General features: G+C 38.8%; 1 protein-coding gene and 1 long non-coding RNA gene across 7 annotated transcripts in view; one reads left to right on the forward strand and one right to left on the reverse strand.

The window, feature by feature from the left end:
* LOC137496334 (uncharacterized) overlaps nt 1–23,226 on the forward strand; it is a 110,538-nt gene that overhangs the window by 27,612 nt on the left and 59,700 nt on the right. For 5 of the 6 annotated variants that reach the window (XR_015497776.1, XR_015497777.1, XR_015497780.1 and 2 more), the window contains exon 3: nt 11,375–11,734. This is a non-coding gene — a long non-coding RNA (uncharacterized LOC137496334). Of the gene's footprint in view, nt 1–11,374; nt 11,735–15,505; nt 15,811–23,226 lie in introns of all 6 variants that reach the window. The other variant, XR_015497778.1, reaches the window with a different exon arrangement.
* The window catches only part of skia (SKI proto-oncogene a), a 120,546-nt gene continuing 97,621 nt past the window's right edge, over nt 302–23,226 (reverse strand). Inside the window, 5 exon segments of the mRNA NM_130935.3 lie at nt 302–4,080; nt 6,627–6,857; nt 8,684–9,012; nt 11,438–11,715; nt 15,250–15,365. Coding sequence (NP_571010.3) covers nt 3,883–4,080; nt 6,627–6,857; nt 8,684–9,012; nt 11,438–11,715; nt 15,250–15,365 — 1,152 coding nt within the window. The 3' untranslated portion in view covers nt 302–3,882.

Below are 23,226 nucleotides of genomic sequence, written 5' to 3' on the forward strand. Positions count from 1 at the left end.
TCTGAATTATTAATCGGCAGGCTTCGCTGATCTGTTTGCCTTGTGTGATTTGCCATATTACCATCAATGACAAAAGCACTACTTTGATCTCATTCTAAGACATGCTTTTTTTTCTACAAGCTGAACAGATTTTCTTTGCAGGATCAAAACATTGTGAGCAGAAAGAATGTTTATTTAGAATTGAATAATAATATAAAACAAAAGTGTGTCTAGAGACACCTAAGTGTAATGTAGAAGCTATTTCAAAGACGTGAAGAACTGCAGTTCCACAGAGGCTAGCAATAACAAACACAACAGAAGATTTCTGGACAAAACTTTATTTTGGATTATGGGTCTATACACTGTACATCCTGACACTGCAGTATATAAGCCGAACTACTTTCAACTCTAATCTCATAGAGCTCTCTATCTTACATTATAGTCCATGTGGGGGGAGAAGGGAGGTCTAAGGGGGAGAAATTGGCCAGATCCAAGTTGTATAAGCGGCATCAGTAGAAGAAGAAAGCATACATTAATCTCTTACATAAAAATAATTTCAAGAGTTGCAAAGTTTATAGTATATTGTTATAGCAGCAGTGAAGGGCTAAGATATATCGGCATGGGAGAATAAAGAACAGATTTAAACAAGAATCTGAAGGTCTGATTCAACCAGAACTGATGTCTTTGATATTTAGTTGAACAGTGAAAACCTGAAAAATGAAACGTTTCTACTGAACATTGCAGAAAAAAATGACTGAATATGCTTGCGCTGGGAATACAACCTTTGAAATAAAACATTTTCTTTCTTTTTGCTTAAAAAAACAACACAATGTAAAAGATAACAACTATGATGTATGTTTTCTCATTCTGAAAAAAAAAAGAAACGCAATATACATTTATGATACAATTCTTGTAAAATAAACAAATACAGCTATATACATTGGTGAATTTGTACTTTCATCGTTAAACTGGCTAATCCTGATCATCATTCATCAGTGATGTTGTTATTGCTGTTTTTAGCTTTTTTTAGTTAGCAAAAATGGCTCTTTTACGGAAAAAAAATCCACATTTTTAGTATTACATTGGGAGCAAAGGAGCCTCTGTGATCAGTTTCTCCCTTTTTTTAATAGAAAACCATGAACAAAGTGAACTGCACATATCAATTTGCTTGTAAAAACAACTACAAAACAACCTCATCTGAAAGTTTTTTTTTTTTTTATGAATGATTTTTTGGTCTGTAAAAATGCACAGCCTCTTGCTACTATTAAGACACTGAGCTTCATCTAGACCTCATCTTTGCCGTAGCCTGCAATGTATCGATTCAAAGGCTCTTTTTTATATCTATAGCAAAAAGTAACCTCTTAAATATATTTTTTATTCTTAAAAACAGAGAAAGAAAAGAGTTTAATTATTCCAACATACATTTAAAAAGCTATCTTAGTATAAGATTTTAAATTGTTCTTTACCAGTGGCAATTGGTGCATTAAACTCTGCTATGCATTTTTCTTTTTATTTAACTATTCATAAACTTTCAAAGGAAAAATATATCAAAGGAATACTGACAAACTGGCATTAAAACCTATCAAATAAGCTGCGGCTTGCTCCTAAGCAGTGATAGTCAAGTTCTGGCAAAATGGGGTGAGCCTAAATGTGCAAAAAGCACTAAAGCTCCCCAAATGACAGTGCAAATGGGACGTCCTGTTCTCTTCATCTGACCGGACGGTCAGCATAGGAACAGGCTCAATAATTGTTCCACTTCTAGAAACCCCAATGGACCTAAAACAGGCACTTGCGGGTCTCCAGCATTGCATATGCACATAAGGTTTGTTTTTAGCCCAAGAGTAATGCCGTTAATGTTGCGTTCAAGAGCTGGAATTTATTGTTAAGTGGGTTCTGTTTTTCCTTTGTAGTTAAAAACAACGCTTTATCTTGCATAACACAATAAAAAAACGACATATACAGTTTTAATGCCCAATAATGAATATATGAATGGCAGACTTTATCTTTTTAAAATTCCATGCATATGAAAGAAATTACATAAGCTTGCTATTGAAAGGAGGAACATACGCAATAAAATATTCACACAATCTTGAAAAAACATCCAACAACAACAAAAAGAGCCAAAATGTAACATACATTCTGATTGCATTGTACCCAATGTATATAAATCACTTAAAAATATATGTTTTTTCAACAAAATCTCTCCCAGCTAAGTGTGTGACCGTCTTTCATTCATTCGTTCATCCTCATCATCTTGTTCACAGCTGAGAGGAGCACCTGCATTAACATTTAGACTCCCTTTTAGCAAGTGTTTCTCAGTGATGTTCCTGAATTACCACCAGCTCTGCACATTTTCCATGTCTTCTCAAACAAACACACCTGGTTCAGATCCGCTCATTAGGAGAGACTAAAAGAGCTGTAATGAGTGTGACAATAAAAAGGAGACATCCAAAACTTGCAGTGTTGGTGGTCCTCCAGGACCGTGGTTGAGAAACACTGCTTTTACCGATTCGTGTGTCCTATTCATTGCCGACGGTTTTAAATTTGATTCGAAACCGTTCGAAGCCTGTAGGACAGTAACAATAACACTTTCGCAACAATTATGATCATATATCGATAGCTATGATAAATGAATTCATTAATAATGTCAGATTGAGGGAACGGCTTTGCGCACCGTTCAGCAAGCAAGCATGTAGGACTTTTTTAAAAATCTTGCGTTTTATTTACAATAGTTCGTCTTAAACACATGATTACATTGCATTTATTAGAACTGCATATAATTAACAAAAGGTTTATTTCAATTTTATACTTAGGAATACTAAAAAAAACGGGATAAATGTGTGGGAGAGTGTGGGAGCGTAATGCATTTAGACAGTATTTTGTAATAATGACAAAGTGCGATTCATTATTTTGTAATGTAAAAAAACAAAAACAAAGCGAAAGAAACATTTTCATATTTACATTATAATTTACTTAAAAACAACAATTTGTGGTTCTTGATCACATGACACCTCCTGCCCTAGAAGCCGTTTTTTATGCTTTTAGTTTATTCCTCAAAATGGCCGACTATCGTCAACACCTCAGCCCTCGCGTGTGACGTCGAGAGGAAAGCCCTCACTGAGACCAGGAGCCACAAAACTCCTTGCCGATTGGTTCTGACCCCCAATCGCACGACATCTTGTTTACCATTAAAAGAAAGTGCTCATGGCTTGATCATAACACTTACTTGAACTCAAATCTCGCTCCCTTTCAGTAGGGCTGAACTTCACCTCTAGCTCTCCTCCAACGCTCTCCTGACCATCTCTAACAAAGTTAAAGATGCAAGTGTGTAACCATTTGTCTCCATGGCTTCTTTTAACCAGCATGACATGTACATACATATAAAAGAGGGGTAAATTTGAGGCTCTTATAAGTTTTTTTAATATCTCATACACACTAAGTCTCTTAAATAGCTCATTTTGAAGTGATTTTTCCTCAAAATGGATGAAGACGATGATGATGGCGAGTCCTTGTCTCTTCAAAAACGATGATGGGCGGTCAGCATGCTAAGATCTCCTTAAAAACTGACGTAAAATTTGTCGTCACCAATTTTGTTTATAGAAAAGTCTTCATTTGAAAATGTATCAAGTTTCAGGCACAGTTAGCTTTTGTGCTATTGTCTTCTTTCTTTCTGAAGGATTTTTGCATTTTTGTTTTCCTTTTCATTTTTAAAACATCTGGCGAGGTGCATTTCAGTGCTCTCGTTGTCTAACTTCCCTCAAAAAATGTTCTGCTTTTGCGCTGGCTGAGAGGCGGGTGGGCGGGGCTCACCCACATGCTAGTTTGTCATGATTGGGTGGTCGGTGCTGTCAATCAGGGCGGTGTTGATGTGGATTGGGGCGGAGTCAAGAGACAGAGAGAGGATCAGTTGTTGGAGTCTTTGGCAGGTGGGTGTGCCACGTCTGTGCCATTCTTGCTGGGGCTTTTGGGCCACAGCTGTTCCTGTAGCTCCTTGACCACTCTCTCCAGGTGCTCCCGCGCCTCCCGTTCATGGATCAGATCGGCTCTCAGCTGCTCTCGGTCTGCCTCGGCGTGCTGCAACTTTACTTGCAGGTCTTCAATCTGAAAGTACAACATGTAAAGATGAATAAAATGGCCAATAAAGTGTGCAGTGTGACAAGATGCACTTTTTGTCAGCACATTTTTTTTAATGAAAATTCTGTCATTGTTTGCTCACACCTACTCCTTTCTTAAACGGTAGATGGAAGATATTTTAAAGAATGTTGGAGACTAGACATTACACTTTGACTTTCTACAGTAGGACAAAATTACTATGGTTCTCAGTTGGTACAACCAACGTCTCTTTAAGGCACAGGGTTCATACAGTCATGGAAAACCTGGAAAATTCATGAAATTTGACATGGCATTTTCTAGGCCTCGTCCTACAGGTGCTCCGGTTTCCCACACAGTCCAAAGACTATATGTGAATTGGGTAAGCTAAAACTGGCCGTAGTGTAATGATCCCAGATTATTAAAGGGACTAAGCCGAAAAGAAAATGAATGAATAAATGAATAAATATAAATTGAAACTAAATAGGATTGTTGTGTGTTTTATGATATGCTGTAATAAATGTTAAGATGTATTGTTTTTTACCACGCAAATGTAGACAATGCCTGAAACAGGTCCTGAAAATTTACTTGAAAGTCTTGGATAAATCATGGAAAAGTCATGGAATTTTAATATATAAAATGTGTATGAACCCTGAAGGCAAGTGTTTCACTCGGCGGCCATCTTCAAAACTGCCTTTTGGGCAGTTTGCTCAGGCCCTCTGTCTGAATGAGGAAACATTAAATTCTCCAAAATTGCTTGCCAAGCTTACGATTAAATATCATATTAGGAATCCCCAATAAAATTAAACACCAACTGTCACTTTAGTTTCATTACTAATGCCCCATTCACACGGGGCGTCAACGTCAACGCTTTCTATTCACTTCGAATGGGTGACGTCAGGCTTTGTGGATTCGTCGGCGCCACTTCAGTGGCGTTGCTTGTTGCCGAAGTTGGGAATTTCTCAACTTTTCAAGCACTAATAAATGAGTCAGCCAATCAGATCGCTTTATGAAAATACACCAGCTCAGACAGTAGTTGATTGTGGACTCATTTCATTGGCTGACGCTGCAATGACGATCACATCAGCCCCAACATCAGATACGCCCTCTGTCAAGCATTGACGCTGAATTCCCGTGTGAATCGGGCGTAAACGTTGAAATCACAGAAAATCTGCAGAAATTTATGTATGGTCGTAGCCCCTTTCCCAGAGAATCGTCAGTCGTTGGCAGGGGTGAGTAAACTTGGTCCTGGATAGCCGGTTACCTGCACAGTTTAACTCCAACACTAATCAAACAAACCTGAACATGCTAATCAGTTTCTTTTAAAGATCGCTAGAAATCTATAAGCAGGTGTGTTCGATTAGAGTTGGAGCTAAACTGTGCAGGACACCCGACACCTGCCCACCCCTGGTCTATAGCAATCGCTGATTGAGAAGGCGATGCTTCTGGTACAGGTGAATTGAAGTTACACTTTTCCCAATTAACTTTAATAATTGCAGTTCAGTTTGTTTTTTTATATATTTTGTATTTGTATTGTATAATAAAGTAAAACAATACATGTTAATATGATTTAAAAAAAAACAACTAATTATACATATTAGATTTTACATATCATATTGTAACTTTCCACAGTTGATCGGTTACTTTAAGAACTGCAAACATATTTTACATTTTTACATAGATTTCTAAAATGTTGTTTAAATATGCAAATATTACATTATTTTTTACTAAATGTGCACAAATTTGCAGAATTCAGAACATTTATTAAAGTCATGTTCCATTTTTTGGTTTAATTTTTGTGACATTCAAGTCAAATGTTTTTGGAAAGGGGATTTAGGGAAATCTGTTTTTTATCACTCCATGAGTAAAAAAAATACTGTAAACAGCCAGGAAAAATAATCTGAATTGTTTCTTATTGTTTTACTTTAATATAGTTGAGACAGGAAAGTGTGGGGAGCAGAGACGGTAACAGGATCCGATAAACAACCTTGATTCATTTTAAATCGCATCAATATAGCTAGGTTATGCTAGTGACGGAACCTAGCTGGCTTCTTAAAAAGCATCATGTCTGTAGCTTAACACAGACGGACAAACACACAAACACTGATAGCCAAACATCCCAGTGCCGTCTCGCTCTTGTTTAGTCTGAAACACACATCCCTGACAGGAAGTAAGTCGGTTTCCTTCTGAGAAATGAAGCGTATCTGATCAGACAAGCGGAGCCACACCCAGTCTGAGAGTTCATCTGACACAGAGTGTGTGTGTGTGTGTGTGTGTGTGTGTGTGTGTGTGTGTGTGTGTGTGTGTGTGTGTGTGTGTGTGTGTGTGTGTGTGTGTGTGTGTGTGTGTGTGTGGGAGGAGGTCATGCGGCATCAGTCGAAGCAAACTTCTGATTGCTCTTCATAAACCCACACTTGTTTATCCCAAACCACTTCCAGCACAGGGACAGTCACTCGGGAAGAATCTGCGCTCAAAGGTCTTTGAACCCGCAATCTTTGGTTTACTAGGCCAGCTCTTAAAAGGCTTATCTTGGAAATAGTATATGTGGTTAAACTGACCTGTGCAGAGTATTTGGCCCTCAGGCGTCCGGCCTCGCAGCCCTTGTCACAGACCCGCAGCTGTCTGGCCTGCTCCAGCTCTCTCTTCAGCCGCATACGGGACTCGTTGGCCTCTCTCATCTTCCTCTCGCTTTCGGCACGCAAGCGCTCGATCTCCTTGCGCAGGTTCCTTTTCGCTTCTGTCGCCTCACGGAGCTTCTCCTTCTTCGCAACACGGAGGAACTCCAGCTCCTGTTAAAGACAGGGGAATAAACTTGTGATTATTCACTCTATTAAGAAGAGTCACTGCAGGCAAAAGCACAGTTTTTTTAAACGTTTTCTACACTGAGCCGTACATCTTCACTTCAGCAGTAGTTGCATACATCAAACTTCATAGTTTTATTAATGGCTGTTTTCTATAGGTTTGTACTACAGGGTTTGTTCATAACGCATTTGCCTGATTATATTATATAAAAGTGGGGCATTTAAAGCATACAAATCCTTTATTTTTTAAATTGAAGAGTTCAATGATTTGGTTAAATTTAAAACAGCACAATTCATGTTTAAAGCTAGAATAAATTACTTCTGAAATGCAAACAAAAGTTTTTTGAAGAAAGACATAGGGAAAATAATCTGAGAGAAGAACAACATTTTAGGAGGTTGAAAACAAGGACAACTTTAAAAAATGTCTGTATGAGGTGTGAAATTATGGAACAGATTCTCAAACAATGTCAGGAAGATAATTTATTTGAAAAGTTGTATAAAAATATATTATTAAAGGAATATAATGATGAATAGAGGTGATTGAAAAATAATAAAATGAGAAAGGTATGATGAAGTTTCGATTCATGGCGTTTGCAATACTATGTTTTTTTTCTGGTTTATGATATAAACCCTAAATGTACAAGTGGAATCAAACATATATTATTGTGTCAAAGATGTAAAAAGAATCAAATATGTCTCATGTAGAGCTCATATGTCCCGCTTAAAAAGAAGAGATATTTAAAAGAAGAAATAAGTTAAAGTAATAGACGAATGATGTATGTGGTAATGGGGTGGGGGAAATAATAAGCTTATGCTTCGACCTTGTTGAAATGTATTTTGTTTAAAGAAATGTTTTGTGTATGATTTTCTGTTTGAAATAAATAAATCAACATTTTATTCTAGAAATAATTCAGTTTTTTTCTGGCTGTCCGCAGTATTTTTTAATCATGGAGTGAAAACGTTTGACTCTAATGTCAGAAAAATTAAACAATGTAATTAAATGTCTGTCTGATGAAGAGTCAAGCGTTACACCTTTTGTGTTATCCTTTTAATTTTTTGTTTTACAAAAATTAAACAATAAATTTGTACATGACTTCATTCAATGTTCTGATGTGTGCAAATTACTGCATTAGTAAATTAATATTTAATACAAATAATGCAATATTTCCATATTTAAACAGCATTTTAGAAACCTTGTAAAGCAAAATATATTTGCAGTTCTTAATATAACCGATCAACTATGGAAATGTTACAACATGATATGTAAAACTAATTTTTAACCATATTGTATTTTTTTGCTTTAATGGATATATAAGACATTTAAGAAACATTATTAAATCTAAAAGTAAATCATTAATATATTTACATATTCCAGTTCATTTAAACATCATTTAGCAAAATATTGGTTTTCCAAACATTTCTATACAGAAAAGTTTTCATCATGCCATTCATGCCATGTTTTAACTGTACATCAACACTGAGCTGCTCTGAATTTCGCTAGACTGCAACTGCTCAGCTGAATGGGAGTGGCACCCTTTTCAGTTTCATTTATTGTGGCTGATCATGTGAACAATATATGAGTGAAAAAGAAAGTTTGACTTTGCACTTGTGGATTTCCGTTGTAATAAAGTTAACTAGAGATATGATATGTGCTAGTAAAAATCTAGTAAAGAACATCCAATGTGCTGTTAACTTACATAAATTGTTGCGTTCGATTCATTGGTGCAATTTACATAATACCAGATTTTTAAATGATTTTCTTGAAAACCTTTCCCTTTTATTTTGTTTTGTTATACATGTCTCCGGATGTGTACCTGCTGGAGGCTCCGTTTGGCCTGTAATGCGGATCCGAGCTTCTCCTCCTGCTTCACTCTCATCTTCACGATCTCATGCAGAAACTTTTCCTTGGATTCTTTTGAGTCCAGGCCGTTGTCCAGCGCCTGTCTCAGCGTCTCCAGCTCTGACTCCAGGTTATTCATGGCGTGTCCCTCTCCCCCAGACAGCAGGGGGCCCTCCGGGGGTCCGGCGGCGGGTGTCACTACTGCTGGTAAAGTGGCCACAGGGCCTGAGGGAGAGCTCAAGTCCTTAGCTGAGCTTGAGGAGGGAAACGATGGGGAGGAGAGCGAGGAAAGCGATGACGTTACTGAAAAATAAAGCAGAAGAGCGATTGTGAGTGGCCAATCAGACTACAGCTGTCAACCGAAGTTGTAAATTAACTTAAAGGGACAGTACACTACATGAATTAATACTCATTCTTTACTTGTTTCCAACCTTCAAACAAAAAAAGAAGATATTCTGAAGAAAGCTGGAAACCTGTAACATCCATAAGAGTTATGCTTTTTTTTTAGCTTTCTTCCAATTTTTTTCTCTCATAAATGTTTGAAACCATTAGCGGGTGAGTAAATAGTGAGTGCATTTTTATTTTGGGGGTAAACTGTCTATTTAATGCACATATTATGATAAAGCATTTCAAAATGAACATTGTTTCCATCCAATGTCCATCCAAACAATCCTATGCCTTTTTTCTCCTTCATTGCAAATGTGTTTCACCTCAGAGCTTCAGACGACACACGGAGTAACAAACATTGTCATGTTATCTTGCATTTGGAGTGCAGGACCAGCTGTTTGTCATAATAATAAGACATTTATAGGAGGTAATTGTACGATGTATTTTAGTTGATTCACTGTTTAGTCTACTTATCCAATCACATATTCTGCTGAGGCAAAAATCACATGATTTTTTTTAGTGTGCAAAGTGTATGCACTGGATCAAAAATGTGTGCCATTCATTTGAGTTTATTATGGGCAGTTTATGCACATCTTGGTGTTTCCATTCAGTCGTTTCTTTAATGCAATATCCTACGATGCACATAAAAATAGGTGGATGGAAACGTAGCTTATGTAGGCTTCACTGGTTTGTGTGTTGGCAGCAGTGGGATCAGTTTTTCAAGCACCTGTCAAACGCACAAGATGTGCTTTAAAATGAGCCGTAAAGGATGAGGAATGAAAGAGGCCTCATTGATTTTCTGCCGGATTCACACAAGCGCTGTTACCGTTCTAATCCACCTCTCTCCAGAGCGCTCAAGGTTGACTGGAAATGAACTGTGTGCAAATGAAGTGTGAACCAAATCTTAATGTCTTTAAAGAGCACTTTTGTTTCACGACACGGCAACAAAATCGCCTGTCACAGTTGCTTCTCTAAGAAAGTCTAAAAGTAAATCCAAAACTAATACTAATACTCACACATGTTAAAAGAATGTGCCATTCCTTAACAGATTTGGAAGAAAATAAGTTGGACTAATCTCTTGTAAAAGCTTGAGCAAGGCATTTCAGAGAGTTTAAAAGCAGAAAGGCACCAATTTCCCAAAACAAAATATGCTTTTTAATGTGTAAAAGTATCTAAATAGGGTTTTTAAGAACCTTTTAGCATATTAAACGCCATTAGATTTATCCACTTATATGTTCTTGATTATAACTCCATAGAAACATATTACATAGTTTGTATAGTTATGGCTTGATATTATTTTCTAAACAATGTTTATTTTGTCTCACCATAAAGTTCATATATACCCACTATATATTTTGAAATATTTACATTTAAATATAGATATGTTAGTTATAATATTAAAATATCTATATCTAAATGTAGTTGAACTCAGAATTATTAGCCCCCCTGTTTATTTTTCCCCAATTTCTGTTTAACGGAGAGCAGATTTCTTCAACACATTTCTAAACATAATAGTTTTAATAACTCATTTTTAATAACTGATTTATTTTATCTTTGTCATGATGACAGTAAATAATATTTTACTAGATTTTTTTAAGACACTTCTATACAGCTTAAAGTGACATTGAAAGGCTTAACTAGGTTAAGTAGGTTAAATAGGCAGGTTAGGGTTTGTGTATAACATGGTATAACGATGATTTGTTCTGTAGATTATTTTAAAAATATTGAGCTTAAAGGGGCTGATCATTTTGTCCTTAAAATTAAGTTTTAAAAATTAATAACTGCTTTTATTTTAGCCGAAATAAAACAAACAAGACTTTCACCAGAAGAAAAAATATTATCAGACATACTGTGAAAATTTTCTTGCTCTGTTAAACTTAATTTGGGAAATATTTAAAAAAGAAAAAAAATCAAAGGGGGGGCTAATAGCTCTGACTTCACCTGTATGTATTTTTATTTTAATTTTTTTATATTTTAAATAAAATATGTAGTATTTTTATATTTTTTTTTAATCTTTTTTCCCCAAGTGATGTCAAATCTGAATTCCTAGTTGCATTAATCTAGTCTTCAGTGTCACATAATAAATAATAATAAAACATTTCCTATCATTAAATATGTTGAAAACAGCTGTTGCTTAGCATTATCATTTTTTCAGTATCCTTAAATAAATATAAAGTTCAAAATAAATATTTGAATGTTTAACCAACATGTTTAGATTTCACGATGTTATAATGTAGCCCGTCAAATTTACATGAATTTCTGCAATATTTCTCCACAGATGCAGCAGTTCAGCTCTCAAACATTAACAGCGAAGTGGAGCATCAGCAGAGCAGTTACTCACATTCCTCTCGACTCTCCACCTCCACCTCCACATCTGACTCGTGCTCCTCTGGCGAGGCTGGCAGGGGTTTGCTGGCGGTGGCCGCGGCGCAGGGCTGTGGACTGGGTTGAGTGTCGCCCGTCAGCCTCCTCTTCCTCCCGCGACTCGCACCTTCACTCTCTGCCCCATGTGGATGTGAGCTGCTGGGGGCCGATGGAGAGGCCTGTCCTCCTTTCTGCGGCGGTGTTAGAGCCACGTTTGGGGCCACGGCACTTTCCAGACTCTTGTAGTTGTAGAAACTGCAGGAGATTGTTCAGGGTGAGTACACTATTTAAAGCATTGGTGCTAATTTCAGAGAAGCATGAATTTGGATATCAAATAAGCAAGGAACTTTATTTTTCCATAACCGGCATCCTGTTTTTAGCATTGTTTAGTTTTGTGATTATGACACCAATAAATTATTTATTTGTTGTTTTCTTTGCGAACATTAGAAAGAAATGTATAAAGAAGGCTACTAGACAAGGATATTATAATGTACTTAGATGGATGTTTCAAACATGTCTCTCAGGAAGACTTTTTAATAATTTATTTATTAAAATGAAAAATCATTTAGTTTTATTGATGTATGAAATTCGTCTTTATTATATGTTTTCATCAATATATTAGGAAATAAACATGAGTTGCTGTTCTTCAACAGAACTAAGTTAATATTTTTTTTATTTTACCTTAGTTTTACAAAAGCAGAACTTATAATAAAACAATAACATTCATTCATTCATTCATTCATTTTCTTGTCGGCTTAGTCCCTTTATTAATCCGGGGTCGCCACAGCGGAATGAACCGCTAACTTATCCAGCAAGTTTTTACGCAGCGGATGCCCTTTCAGCTGCAACCCATCTCTGGGAAACATCCACACACACATACACACAAATACACTACGGACAATTTAGCCTACCCAATTCACCTGTACCGCATGTCTTTGGACTGTGGCGGAAACCGAAGCACCTAGAGGAAACCCACACGAAGGCAGGGAGAAAATGCAACTCCACACAGAAACGCCAACTGAGCCGAGGTTAAAAACCAGCGACAGCACTACCTACTGCGCCACCGCCTCGCCCATTGCGTACAATTCCCATCGGTCAGGTGGTGGAAGGCGGTGGCACGTAGTTACGCGCTCAAAACCTAAGTCCGCTAAATCACGCCTTCCCCTAAAACAATAACACATAGATGTAACTTGTTTTCAGGCAGTCACTATTACCTTGGGGGAGACTGCATGGGTATTAATAATGTAAAGTTGTATTGTAAGCTGAGAATTAGTGACTTTATATTGCGGTATTTGTCTCTTTCACTTTCATTTTACAAGTCTAATGCTTGCAGTGCCTTAATAACTTCAAGTACTTTTACCAAAATGTGATGTATATACAGTTGAAGTCAGAACTGTTAGCCCCTCTGAATTATTAGCCACCCTGTTTATTTTTTCTCTCAATTTCTGTTTAAAGAAGAGAAGTTTTTTTCCAACACATTTTGAACACTTCTTAACAGTGACATTTAAAGGCTTAACTAGGTTAATTAGGCAAGTTATTGTATAATGATGGTTTGTTCTGTAGACTATCTGAAAAATAAATAGCCCTAAAGAGGCTTATAATATTGACCTAATGGTTTTTTTAAATATTAAATACTGCTTTTATTTTAGCCAAAGTAAAACAAATAAGACCCTAGAAGAAAAAATATTATCAGACATACTGTAAAAATTTCCTTCCTCTGTTAAACATTATTTGGGAAATATTAAAAAAAAATAATAATAAATCAAAGGGGGGCTAATAATTCTGACTTCAACTGTACATTGCTGATCACTGATTGGTTCAAAAGAATCGTCAATACCACCGTCATTGAATTTGAAATGTGAGACGCCAAACCTGCTATTATAATGGCTGGCTTGTGTTGCATTTATGATGATGTCACAGTAGTAAAGGCAACGCAACTGTAGCAAAATCCCACCCACTGTAAGTGGTGCTAAACTTCAGTGGAAATGCAAACCGAGCTGAGCATAACCCAAGCAAGCTGTACTCTACCGTGGAGTGGGAAAATTGTTTAAATCCCTTTACAGCCAAATATTCACTACAAAAATGTTCTCCTAAATTTCATCATCATAGTATAGCCATTATCATTGCAAGCAAATCAGCATAAATTGGCAGACGCTTAAGCAAAAGTGATGCACTACAAGCTGCTGTACTGTAATGGCAATAACCGACATCATCTTAAAGAGTACGGGTGATTTAGAAGTGAATAATCCAAACCAAATGGCAGGTTCAGAGGGGAAAAAAGCATCTCTGCAAGCCACAAACGAGGGGTGGGTAGAGAATAACGGCTGTTGTGAGTGGTTTCAGAGAAACCAATCTGGGCCGGACATGGTGACTCACTCAAAGCCTCTCTAGTTAAGATGGTGAAGTTCAAAACCACACATAACTAAGCAAACAACCAGCTTACATCATGCTCCTCTGAACAGAAGATCTAAACCTTCTGCTGCTTTGCTCTGGAAAAACCGCAGCCGAACATGACTAACAAGCTGGTTTCACACAAACCAGCATATTCACACACCCTTTCTTCAGGTTACTGATACAGTCATATAACCATGTAAATCATGCACTAAAACATCTTTATATAATGACGGTTTAGACCCCATTGATATAAAAAAGATGTAGATTTGACTGGTTTATTAGAACACATGCAACACATCTTTAAGAAATACATAAAAGTTCATATTTTATTGACATTATTATATACTTTTGATATAAATATTTAAAACTATATAAACAATGGTTTTATACTTTAATACTGATGTTGAAAATATTTTATACAGAATATTTAATATTAAATAGATATTTAGAATAGTATTTGGTTATTATTTAGGGTTTTTTAGATAAGTATTAAAAATATCAATAGAAATAATTATTTATAAAATAAAAAAGAGTAATATATATATACTACCAGACAAACGTCTTGTCGCCTATCAAGATCCAAGAAAACAAATAATACCATGACTTCTATTTGATTATTTGGGATCAGAAGTGGCTTATATGAAAGACAAAGGCCCTTTAGATTACTAAGATTCTTCGGATTCATCTTCAATGCCTTCTCCTTCTTACCCCAGACATGCTCAATAATGTTCATGTCTGGTGAATGGGCTGGCCAGCCTTGCAGCACCTTGAACTTCTTTGCTTTCAGGAACTTTGATGTGGAGACTGAAGTATGTGGAGCAGCGCTATACTGCTGCAGAATTTGCCCTCTCCTGTGGTTTGTAATGTTATCTGCCGTACAAATGTACCTCAGGTTGTTGATGTTGCCATCCGCTCTGCAGATCTCCTGCACACCTCCATAATAGATGTAACCCCAAACCATGACTTTTTCTTCACCAAACTTGACAGATTTTTATGAAAATCTTGGGTCCATGTATGTTTCAATAGGTCTGCAGTATTTATGATGATTGGGATGCAGTTCAACAGATGATTTATCTGCCACTTTTCCAAATGATCTACTAGAAGTCAAGTTATTTTTTTTTTTAACTGCAATCGACGACGAGACTTTTGTCAGGGGGAAACCGGAGAACCCGGAGGAAACACACGGAGGAACTCCACACAGAAATGCCAACTGACCCAGCCAAGGCTCAAACCAGCTACCTACTTGCTGTGAGGCTAGAGCTACTCACTGTGCCACAGCGTCGCCCCAAATATAATAATATATTTATTATTATATATAAAAGCATATTCAAATGTATATTTAATCCAGATGCAAATGTTTCTGAGAACCATGCAATATTTGATTTGAAAATGTACCTTTCTCGTAACATGCTAGCGGGTCTGCCTGCTCCGTCTTTATCGCTAACAGAGATGTTTGGAGACCAAGGCCTGAAGGCTGACGGTCTCTGTCTGGGTTGAATGCAGTTGAGCCCCTGCAGAGACACAGAGAGATGTTAATAGACATGAAAGTAGAAAACACAATCCAAAAAGCATTTCAGCATGAACACACAGGGACCTGGGACCATCTGCACGCAAAGAATGAAAAACATTTATTTGTTTATTTTATTTTTAGAAATGCTAGCAGAAAGTCTTTTGAATTGAACTGAGGGAGTGAGAGAGGGAGATAAAACAAGCCTGAAGGATGACCAGAGGCACAAGTACACCGAGGTCACCGTGAAATCAGAGATCTGTGCAGGCCTATTTGCAGGCTCTCTTCATTTTAGGAGAATTGATTTTTTTTTTTTTTTCAAAAGAACATCATCGGTTATTTTGGGTTGAGATCCAGTTTCAGAAAAGATCTGATTCTCTGTGGCAAGAAAACAGTTGCTTGGCTCCGAAAACCATCTGAGGAGCGGCCAAGTTTCGTAAAACAGCCTTGTATGTTATTAATACGTAGATAAATATATAATTAGGCTGGCTTGTGTAGCAAGCCAGACTACTGTTATCCTATTAAACTTATTATTATTATTAGGCTGGCTTGTGTAGCAAGCCAGACTACTGTTATCCTATTAAACTTATTATGGTGGCTTGAAAAGCCAACATACTGTTATCTCACGTAAACTTATTATTATTCTTCTTCTTCTTCTTCTTCTTCTTCTTCTGAGACTAATTTTAAAGTGTATCTCCTCCTAAACTTTTCAAGCTTCATACTTCAAACTTTCGTCAAACCTTCAAACTGGTCTGACTCGGGTTGCTATATCTGTTCCAACTGATCCGACTTTCGGTTTTCCGAAAAACGACCCGGAAAATTCCCAAAATTCCCATTGACTTAACATTGGGTCAAACTTTGTGACCTCATAACTCTGCATCAGACTGTCCTACAGACTTCTAACTGGGCTCATTTAACTCAGTCTAGCCAGCAGCCAATAACTGATGACCTTTAAACTTACTAGCCACTCCCTAGCAACCACTTTTGGCACCCTAGCAACTGTCCCATAGACTTCCATTGTAAAAGACTGCCATTGACTTAACATTGGGTCAACCTTTGTGAGCTCATAACTCTGCATCAGACTGTCCTACAGACTAGAGTCAGGCCCCATTCAACTCAGTCTAGTCAGCAGCCAATCACTGATGACCTTTAGACTTACTAGCCACTCCCTAGCAACCACTTATGGCACCCTAGCAACTGTCCCGTAGACTTCCATTCGAAAGACTCTCATTGACTTAACATGGGATCAAACTTTGTGAGCTCATAACTCTGCATCAGACTGTCATACAGACTAATGGCTGAGCTCATTTAACTCAGACTACCAAACTGCCAATAACTGATGAGCTTTTAACTTTCTAGCCACACCCCTAACTACCACATACTGCACCCTAGCAACTGTCCCGTAGACTTCCATTACAAAAGACTCTCATTGACTTAACATGGGATCAAACTTTGTGAGCTCATAACTCTGCATCAGACTGTCATACAGACTAATGGCTGAGCTCATTTAACTCAGTCTAGCCAGCAGCCAATCACTGATGGCCTTTTAACTTTCTAGCCACACCCCTAACTACCACATACTGCACCCTAGCAACTGTCCTATAGAATGTAATTAGCTGTGCTATTAAATGCTTATAATTCTAACATGCTAATGACATGCCAATCATGCTAGCAACATGCTACTCATATGCTAATCATGCTAATGACATGCTAACTCATACTGGAAACATGCTAATGACATGCTAATTTGTACTTGAATCATGCTAGTAACATGCTAATTCATACTAGACCCATGTTAATAACTGGCCTACATGCATATCTTTGCATAGCAGTGTCCTATTGACTTGGGGGATGGCTCATCTGACTCAGACAACCAATGAGCATATCAATATGATAATAAAGCTCACAAGCCACGCCCCCAAATTGATTCCATAGACTTCCATTAAAATAAGCCAAGATGCATATCTTTGCAAAGCAGAGTCATAGAGACATGGGGGTTGGTTCATTTGACTAAGACAACCAACCACATTCAAGTTCACTCTGTAACCTCGCCCATAGCAACAAAACAGAGTACCCTAGCAACCATTCATCAACAGCTATATCTCAGCATCAGAACATCGTAGAGAGTTGGAGATTGGCTCGTTTGACTCATGCTAGCAAACGGAACTTCCTATATGCTACACATGCTAGCAGTGACTAGCTACATGCTAATATTGACTAGCCAAGTACTCTAACTTGCTAGAAATGCTTACCAAGTATAAATGTTTTATCAAGCATGTATGTGAGGCTTGCCTAGTAACCAACCAGGGTACCCTAGCAACTGCCTAGCAACCACCCAAATTACCCTAGCAACCACCTAGCAACGGCCTAGTAATGCCTTAGTAAGGGCCTAGCGACCACTCAGGACACCCTAGCAACCACCTAGCAACGCCTTACCAACCACTCAGAATACCTTAGCAACCACCTAGCAACACCTTAGCAACCACCTAGCAACCACTTGGGACACCTTAGCAACCGCCTAGTAACACCTTAGCAACCACCTAGCAACCACTCAGATCACCCTAGCAACGCCTTAGCAACCACCTAGCAACCACTCAGGACACCCTAGCAACCACCTAGCAACACCTTAGCAACCACCTAGCAACCACTCAGGACACCCTAGCAACCACCTAGCAACACCTTAGCAACCACCTAGCAACCACTCAGGACACCCTAGCAACCACCTAGCAACGCCTTAGGACACCTTAGCAACCACCTAGCAACACCTTAGCAACCACCTAGCAACCACTCAGAACACCCTAGCAACCACCTAGCAACACCTTAGCAACCACCTAGCAACCGCTTAGGACACCCTAGCAACCGCCTAGCAGCACCTTAGCAACCACCTAGCAACACCTTAGCAACCACCTAGCAACCACTTAGGACACCTTAGCAACCACCCAGCAACACCTTAGCAACCACCTAGCAACCACTCAGAACACCCTAGCAACCGCCTAGCAACACCTTAGCAACCACTCAGAACACCCTAGCAACCACCTAGCAACACCTTAGCAACCACCTAGCAACCACTCAGGACACCCTAGCAACCACCTAGTAAGGCCTTAGCAACCAATCAGAATACCCTAGCAACCACCTAGCAACCACTTAGGACACCTTAGCAACCACCTAGCAACACCTTAGCAACCACTCAGAACACCCTAGCAACCGCCTAGCAACACCTTAGCAACCACCTAGCAACCACTCAGAATACCCTAGCCACCACCTTGCAACACCTTACTAACCACTTAGCAACTAGTCAGAACACCTTAGCAACTGCCTAGCACCACCCTAGCAACCACCTAGCAACCACTCAAAACACCCTAGCAACCATCTAGCAACACCTTAGCAACCACCTAGCAACTAGTCAGACCACCTTAGCAACTGCCTTGCACCACCTTAGCAACCACCTAGCAACCACTTTAAACACCCTAACAACCGCCTAGTAAAATGCTAATTCATGCTAGAATCACGCTAACAACATGCTAATTCATGCTAGAATCATGCTAGTAACATGCTAATTCATGCTAGAATCATGCTAACAACATGCTAATTCATGTAAGAATCATGCTACTAACATGCTAATTCATGCTAGTAATATGTTAACTCAAGCTAAAATCATACTAACATGCTATTTACACTTTAAAACCACTTAAAACTTTCAGATTCGGCTTTTCAAGCCACCATAAAGTTTGTCCTCAAACTTTAATATCTAGTTATTATTTTTATTAGGCTGGCTTGTGTAGCAAGCCAGACTACTGTTATCCTATTAAACTTATTATTATTAGGCTGGCTTGTCAAAGCCAGACTACTGAAATGCTATTTAAACTTATTATTATTTTTATTTTTTTTTTTATTAATCTTCTGAGACTAAATTTCTAACTCTATCTCCTCCTAGAGCTTTTGAGCTATTACCACCAAACTTGCTCCAGACCTCCAAACTATTCTGACTCGTGTTGCTATATCTCCTCAGACTGATCCGACTTTCGGTTTTCCGAAAAACGTCCCGGGACTGTCGGAAAAATCCCATAGGCTTAACATTGGATCAAACTTTGTGAGCTCATAACTCTGCGTCAGACTGTTGCACAGACTTCTAACTGGGCTCATTTAACTCAGACTATCAAACTGCCAATGACTGATCACCTTTAAACTTTCTAGCCACGCCCTAGCAACCACTTTTGGACCCTAGTAACTGTCCCATAGACTTCTATTCAAAAGACTCTCATTGACTTAACATGGGATCAAACTTTATGAGCTCAAAACTCTGCATCAGACTGTCATAGAGACTAATGGCTGAGCTCATTTAACTCCGACTACCAAACTGCCAATAACTGATGAGCTTTTAACTTTCTAGCCACTCCCCTAACTACCACATACTGCACCCTAGCAACTGTCCCGTAGACTTCCATTCAAAAGACTCTCATTGACTTAACATGGGATCAAACTTTGTGAGCTCATAACTCTGCATCAGACTGTCATATAGACTAATGGCTGAGCTCATTTAACTCAGACTACCAAACTGCCAATAACTGATGAGCTTTTAACTTTCTAGCCACTCCCCTAACTACCACATACTGCACCCTAGCAACTGTCCTGTAGACTTCCATTACAAAAAACTCTCATTGACTTAACATGGGATCAAACTTTGTGAGCTCATAACTCTGCATCAGACTGTCATAGAGACTAATGGCTGAGCTCATTTAACTCAGTCTAGCCAGCAGCCAATCACTGATGGCCTTTTAACTTTCTAGCCACACCCCTAACTACCACATACTGCACCCTAGCAACTGTCCTATAGAATGTAATTAGGTGTGCTATCGAATGCTTATAATTCTAACATGCTAATGACATGCCAATCATGCTAGCAACATGCTACTCATATGCTAATCATGCTAATGACATGCTAACTCATACTGGAAACATGCTAATGACATGCTAATTTGTACAAGAATCATGCTAGTAACATGCTAATTCATACTAGACTCATGTTAATAACTGGCCTACATGCATATCTTTGCTTAGCAGTGTCCTATTGACTTGGGGGATGGCTCATCTGACTCAGACAACCAATGAGCATCTCAATATGATAATGAAGCTCACAAGCCACGCCCCCAAATTGATTCCATAGACTTCCATTAAAATAGGCCAAGATGCATATCTTTGCATAGCAGTGTCATACAGACATGGGGGTTGGTTCATTTTACTTAGACAGCCAACCACATTCAAGTGCACTCTGTAACCTCGCCCATAGCAACAAAACAGAGTACCCTAGCAACCATTCATCAACAGCTATATCTCAGCATCAGAACATCGTAGAGACTTGGAGATTGGCTCGTTTGACTCATGCTAGCATACGGAACTTCCTATATGCTACACATGCTAGCAGTGATTAGCTACATGCTAATATTGACTAGCCAAGTACTGTAACTTGCTAGAAATGCTTACTAAGTATAAATGTTTTATCAAGCATGTATGTAAGGCTTGCCTAGTAACCAACCAGGGTACCCTAGCAACTGCCTAGCAACCACCCAAATTACCCTAGCAACCGCCTAGCAACCACCTAGCAACGGCCTAGTAATGCCTTAGTAAGGGCCTAGCGACCACTCAGGACACCCTAGCAACCGCCTAGCAACGCCTTAGCAACCACTCAGAATACCCTAGCAACCACCTAGCAACACCTTGGCAACCACCTAGCAACCACTTGGGACATCTTAGCAACCGCCTAGCAACACCTTAGCAACCACCTAGCAACCACTCAGAACACCCTAGCAACTACCTAGCAATGCCTTAGCAACCACCTAGCAACCGCTCAGGACACCCTAGCAACCACCTAGCAACACCTTAGCAACCACCTAGCAACCACTCAGGACACCCTAGCAACCGCCTAGCAACGCCTTAGCAACCACCTAGCAACCACTTAGGACACCTTAGCAACCACCTAGCAACACCTTAGCAACCACTTGGGCCACCTTAGCAACCGTCTAGCAACACCTTAGCAATCACTCAGAACCCCCTAGCAACCACCTAGCAACATCTTAGCAACCACTTAGGACTCCTTAGCAACCACCTAGCAACACCTTAGCAACCACCTAGCAACCACTCAGAACACCCTGGCAACACCTTAGCAACAACCTAGCAACCACTTAGAACATCCTAGCAACCGCCTAGCAACACCTTAGCAACCACTCAGAACACCCTAGCAACCACCTAGCAACATCTTAGCAACCACACAGAACACCCTAGCAACCGCCTAGCAAGACATTAGCAACCACCTAGCAACCAATCAGAGCACCCTAGCAACCGCCTAGCAATGCCTTAGCAACCACCTAGCAACCACTCAGAACACCATAGCAACCACCTAGCAACACCCTAGCAACCGCCTAGCAACATCTTAGCAACCACCTAGCAACCACTCAGGACACCCTAGCAACTGCCTAGCAACGACTTAGCAACCACTCAGAATACCCTAGCAACCACCTAAGCATGCTATGTGACATGCTAATTCATACTAGAATCATGCTAGTAACATGCTAATTCATACTAGAATCATGCTAATAACATGCTAATTCATACTAGAATCATGCTAGTAACATGCTAATGCATGCTAGAATCATGCTAATAACATGCTAATTCACGCTAGAATCATGCTAGTAACATGCTAATTCATACTATAATCATGCTAATAACATGCTAATTCATGCTAGAATCATGCGAGTAACATGCTAATTCATGCTAGAATCATTCTAGTAACATGCTAATTCATACTAGAATCATGCTAATTCATGCTAGAATCATGCTAATAACCTGCTAATTCATACTAGAATCATGATAGTAACAGGCTAATTCATGCTAGAATCATGCTAGTAACATGCTAATGCATGCTAGAATCATGCTAGTAACATGCTAATTCATGCTAGAATCATACTAGTAACATGCTAATTCACGCTAGAATCATGCTAGTAACATGCTAATTTATTCTAGAATCATGCTAGTAACATGCTAATTCATGCTAGAAGCATGCTAATAACATGCTAATCTATGCTAGAATCATGCTAATGCATGCTAGAATCATGCTAATAACATGCTACTTATACTTTTTCAAACTGTTTTTAAACTAAATAAACTATTACCAACAGGCTTTGTCAAGCCAGCCTCAAAGTTTGTCTCGACGAACTTTACTGTCTAGTTATTTTTATTTTTCTATATTATTCTTCTTCTGAGACTAAAAATTAAACTCTATCTCCTCCTAGGCCATTCAAGCTATGACCATCAAACTTGGGTCAGACCTCCGAACTATTCTGACTCGAGTTGCTATATCCTTTCCGACTGATCCGACTTTCGGTTTCCCGAAAAACGTCCCGGGACCGTCGGAAAAATCCCATAGACGTAACATTGGATCAAACTTTGTGACCTCATAACTCCGCATCAGAATGTCACACAGACTTCTAACTGGGCTCATTTAACTCAGACTATCAAACTGCCAATGACTGATCACCTTTAAACTTTCTGGCCACGCCCTAGCAACCACTTTTGGACCCTAGAAACCGTCCCATAGACTTCCATTGCAAAAGACTCTCATTGACTTTACATGGGATCAAACTTTGTGAGCTCATAACTCTGCATCAGACTGTCCTACAGACTAATGGCTGAGCTCATTTAACTCAGTCTAGCCAGCAGCCAATCACTGATGGCCTTTTAACTTTCTAGCCACACCCTAACAACCAGATACTGCACCCTAGCAACTGTCCCATAGACTGCAATTAAAGAGGTTCAGACTGATATTGTCATGCTGCAGTGTGATAGAGACATGGGGGTTGTGTTTAACTGTT

The sequence above is a fragment of the Danio rerio genome, chromosome 8 (genome assembly GCF_052040795.2).
Source record: "Danio rerio strain M-AB ecotype USA chromosome 8, GRCz13ab, whole genome shotgun sequence".
NCBI classification, from domain to species: Eukaryota; Metazoa; Chordata; class Actinopteri; order Cypriniformes; family Danionidae; genus Danio; species Danio rerio.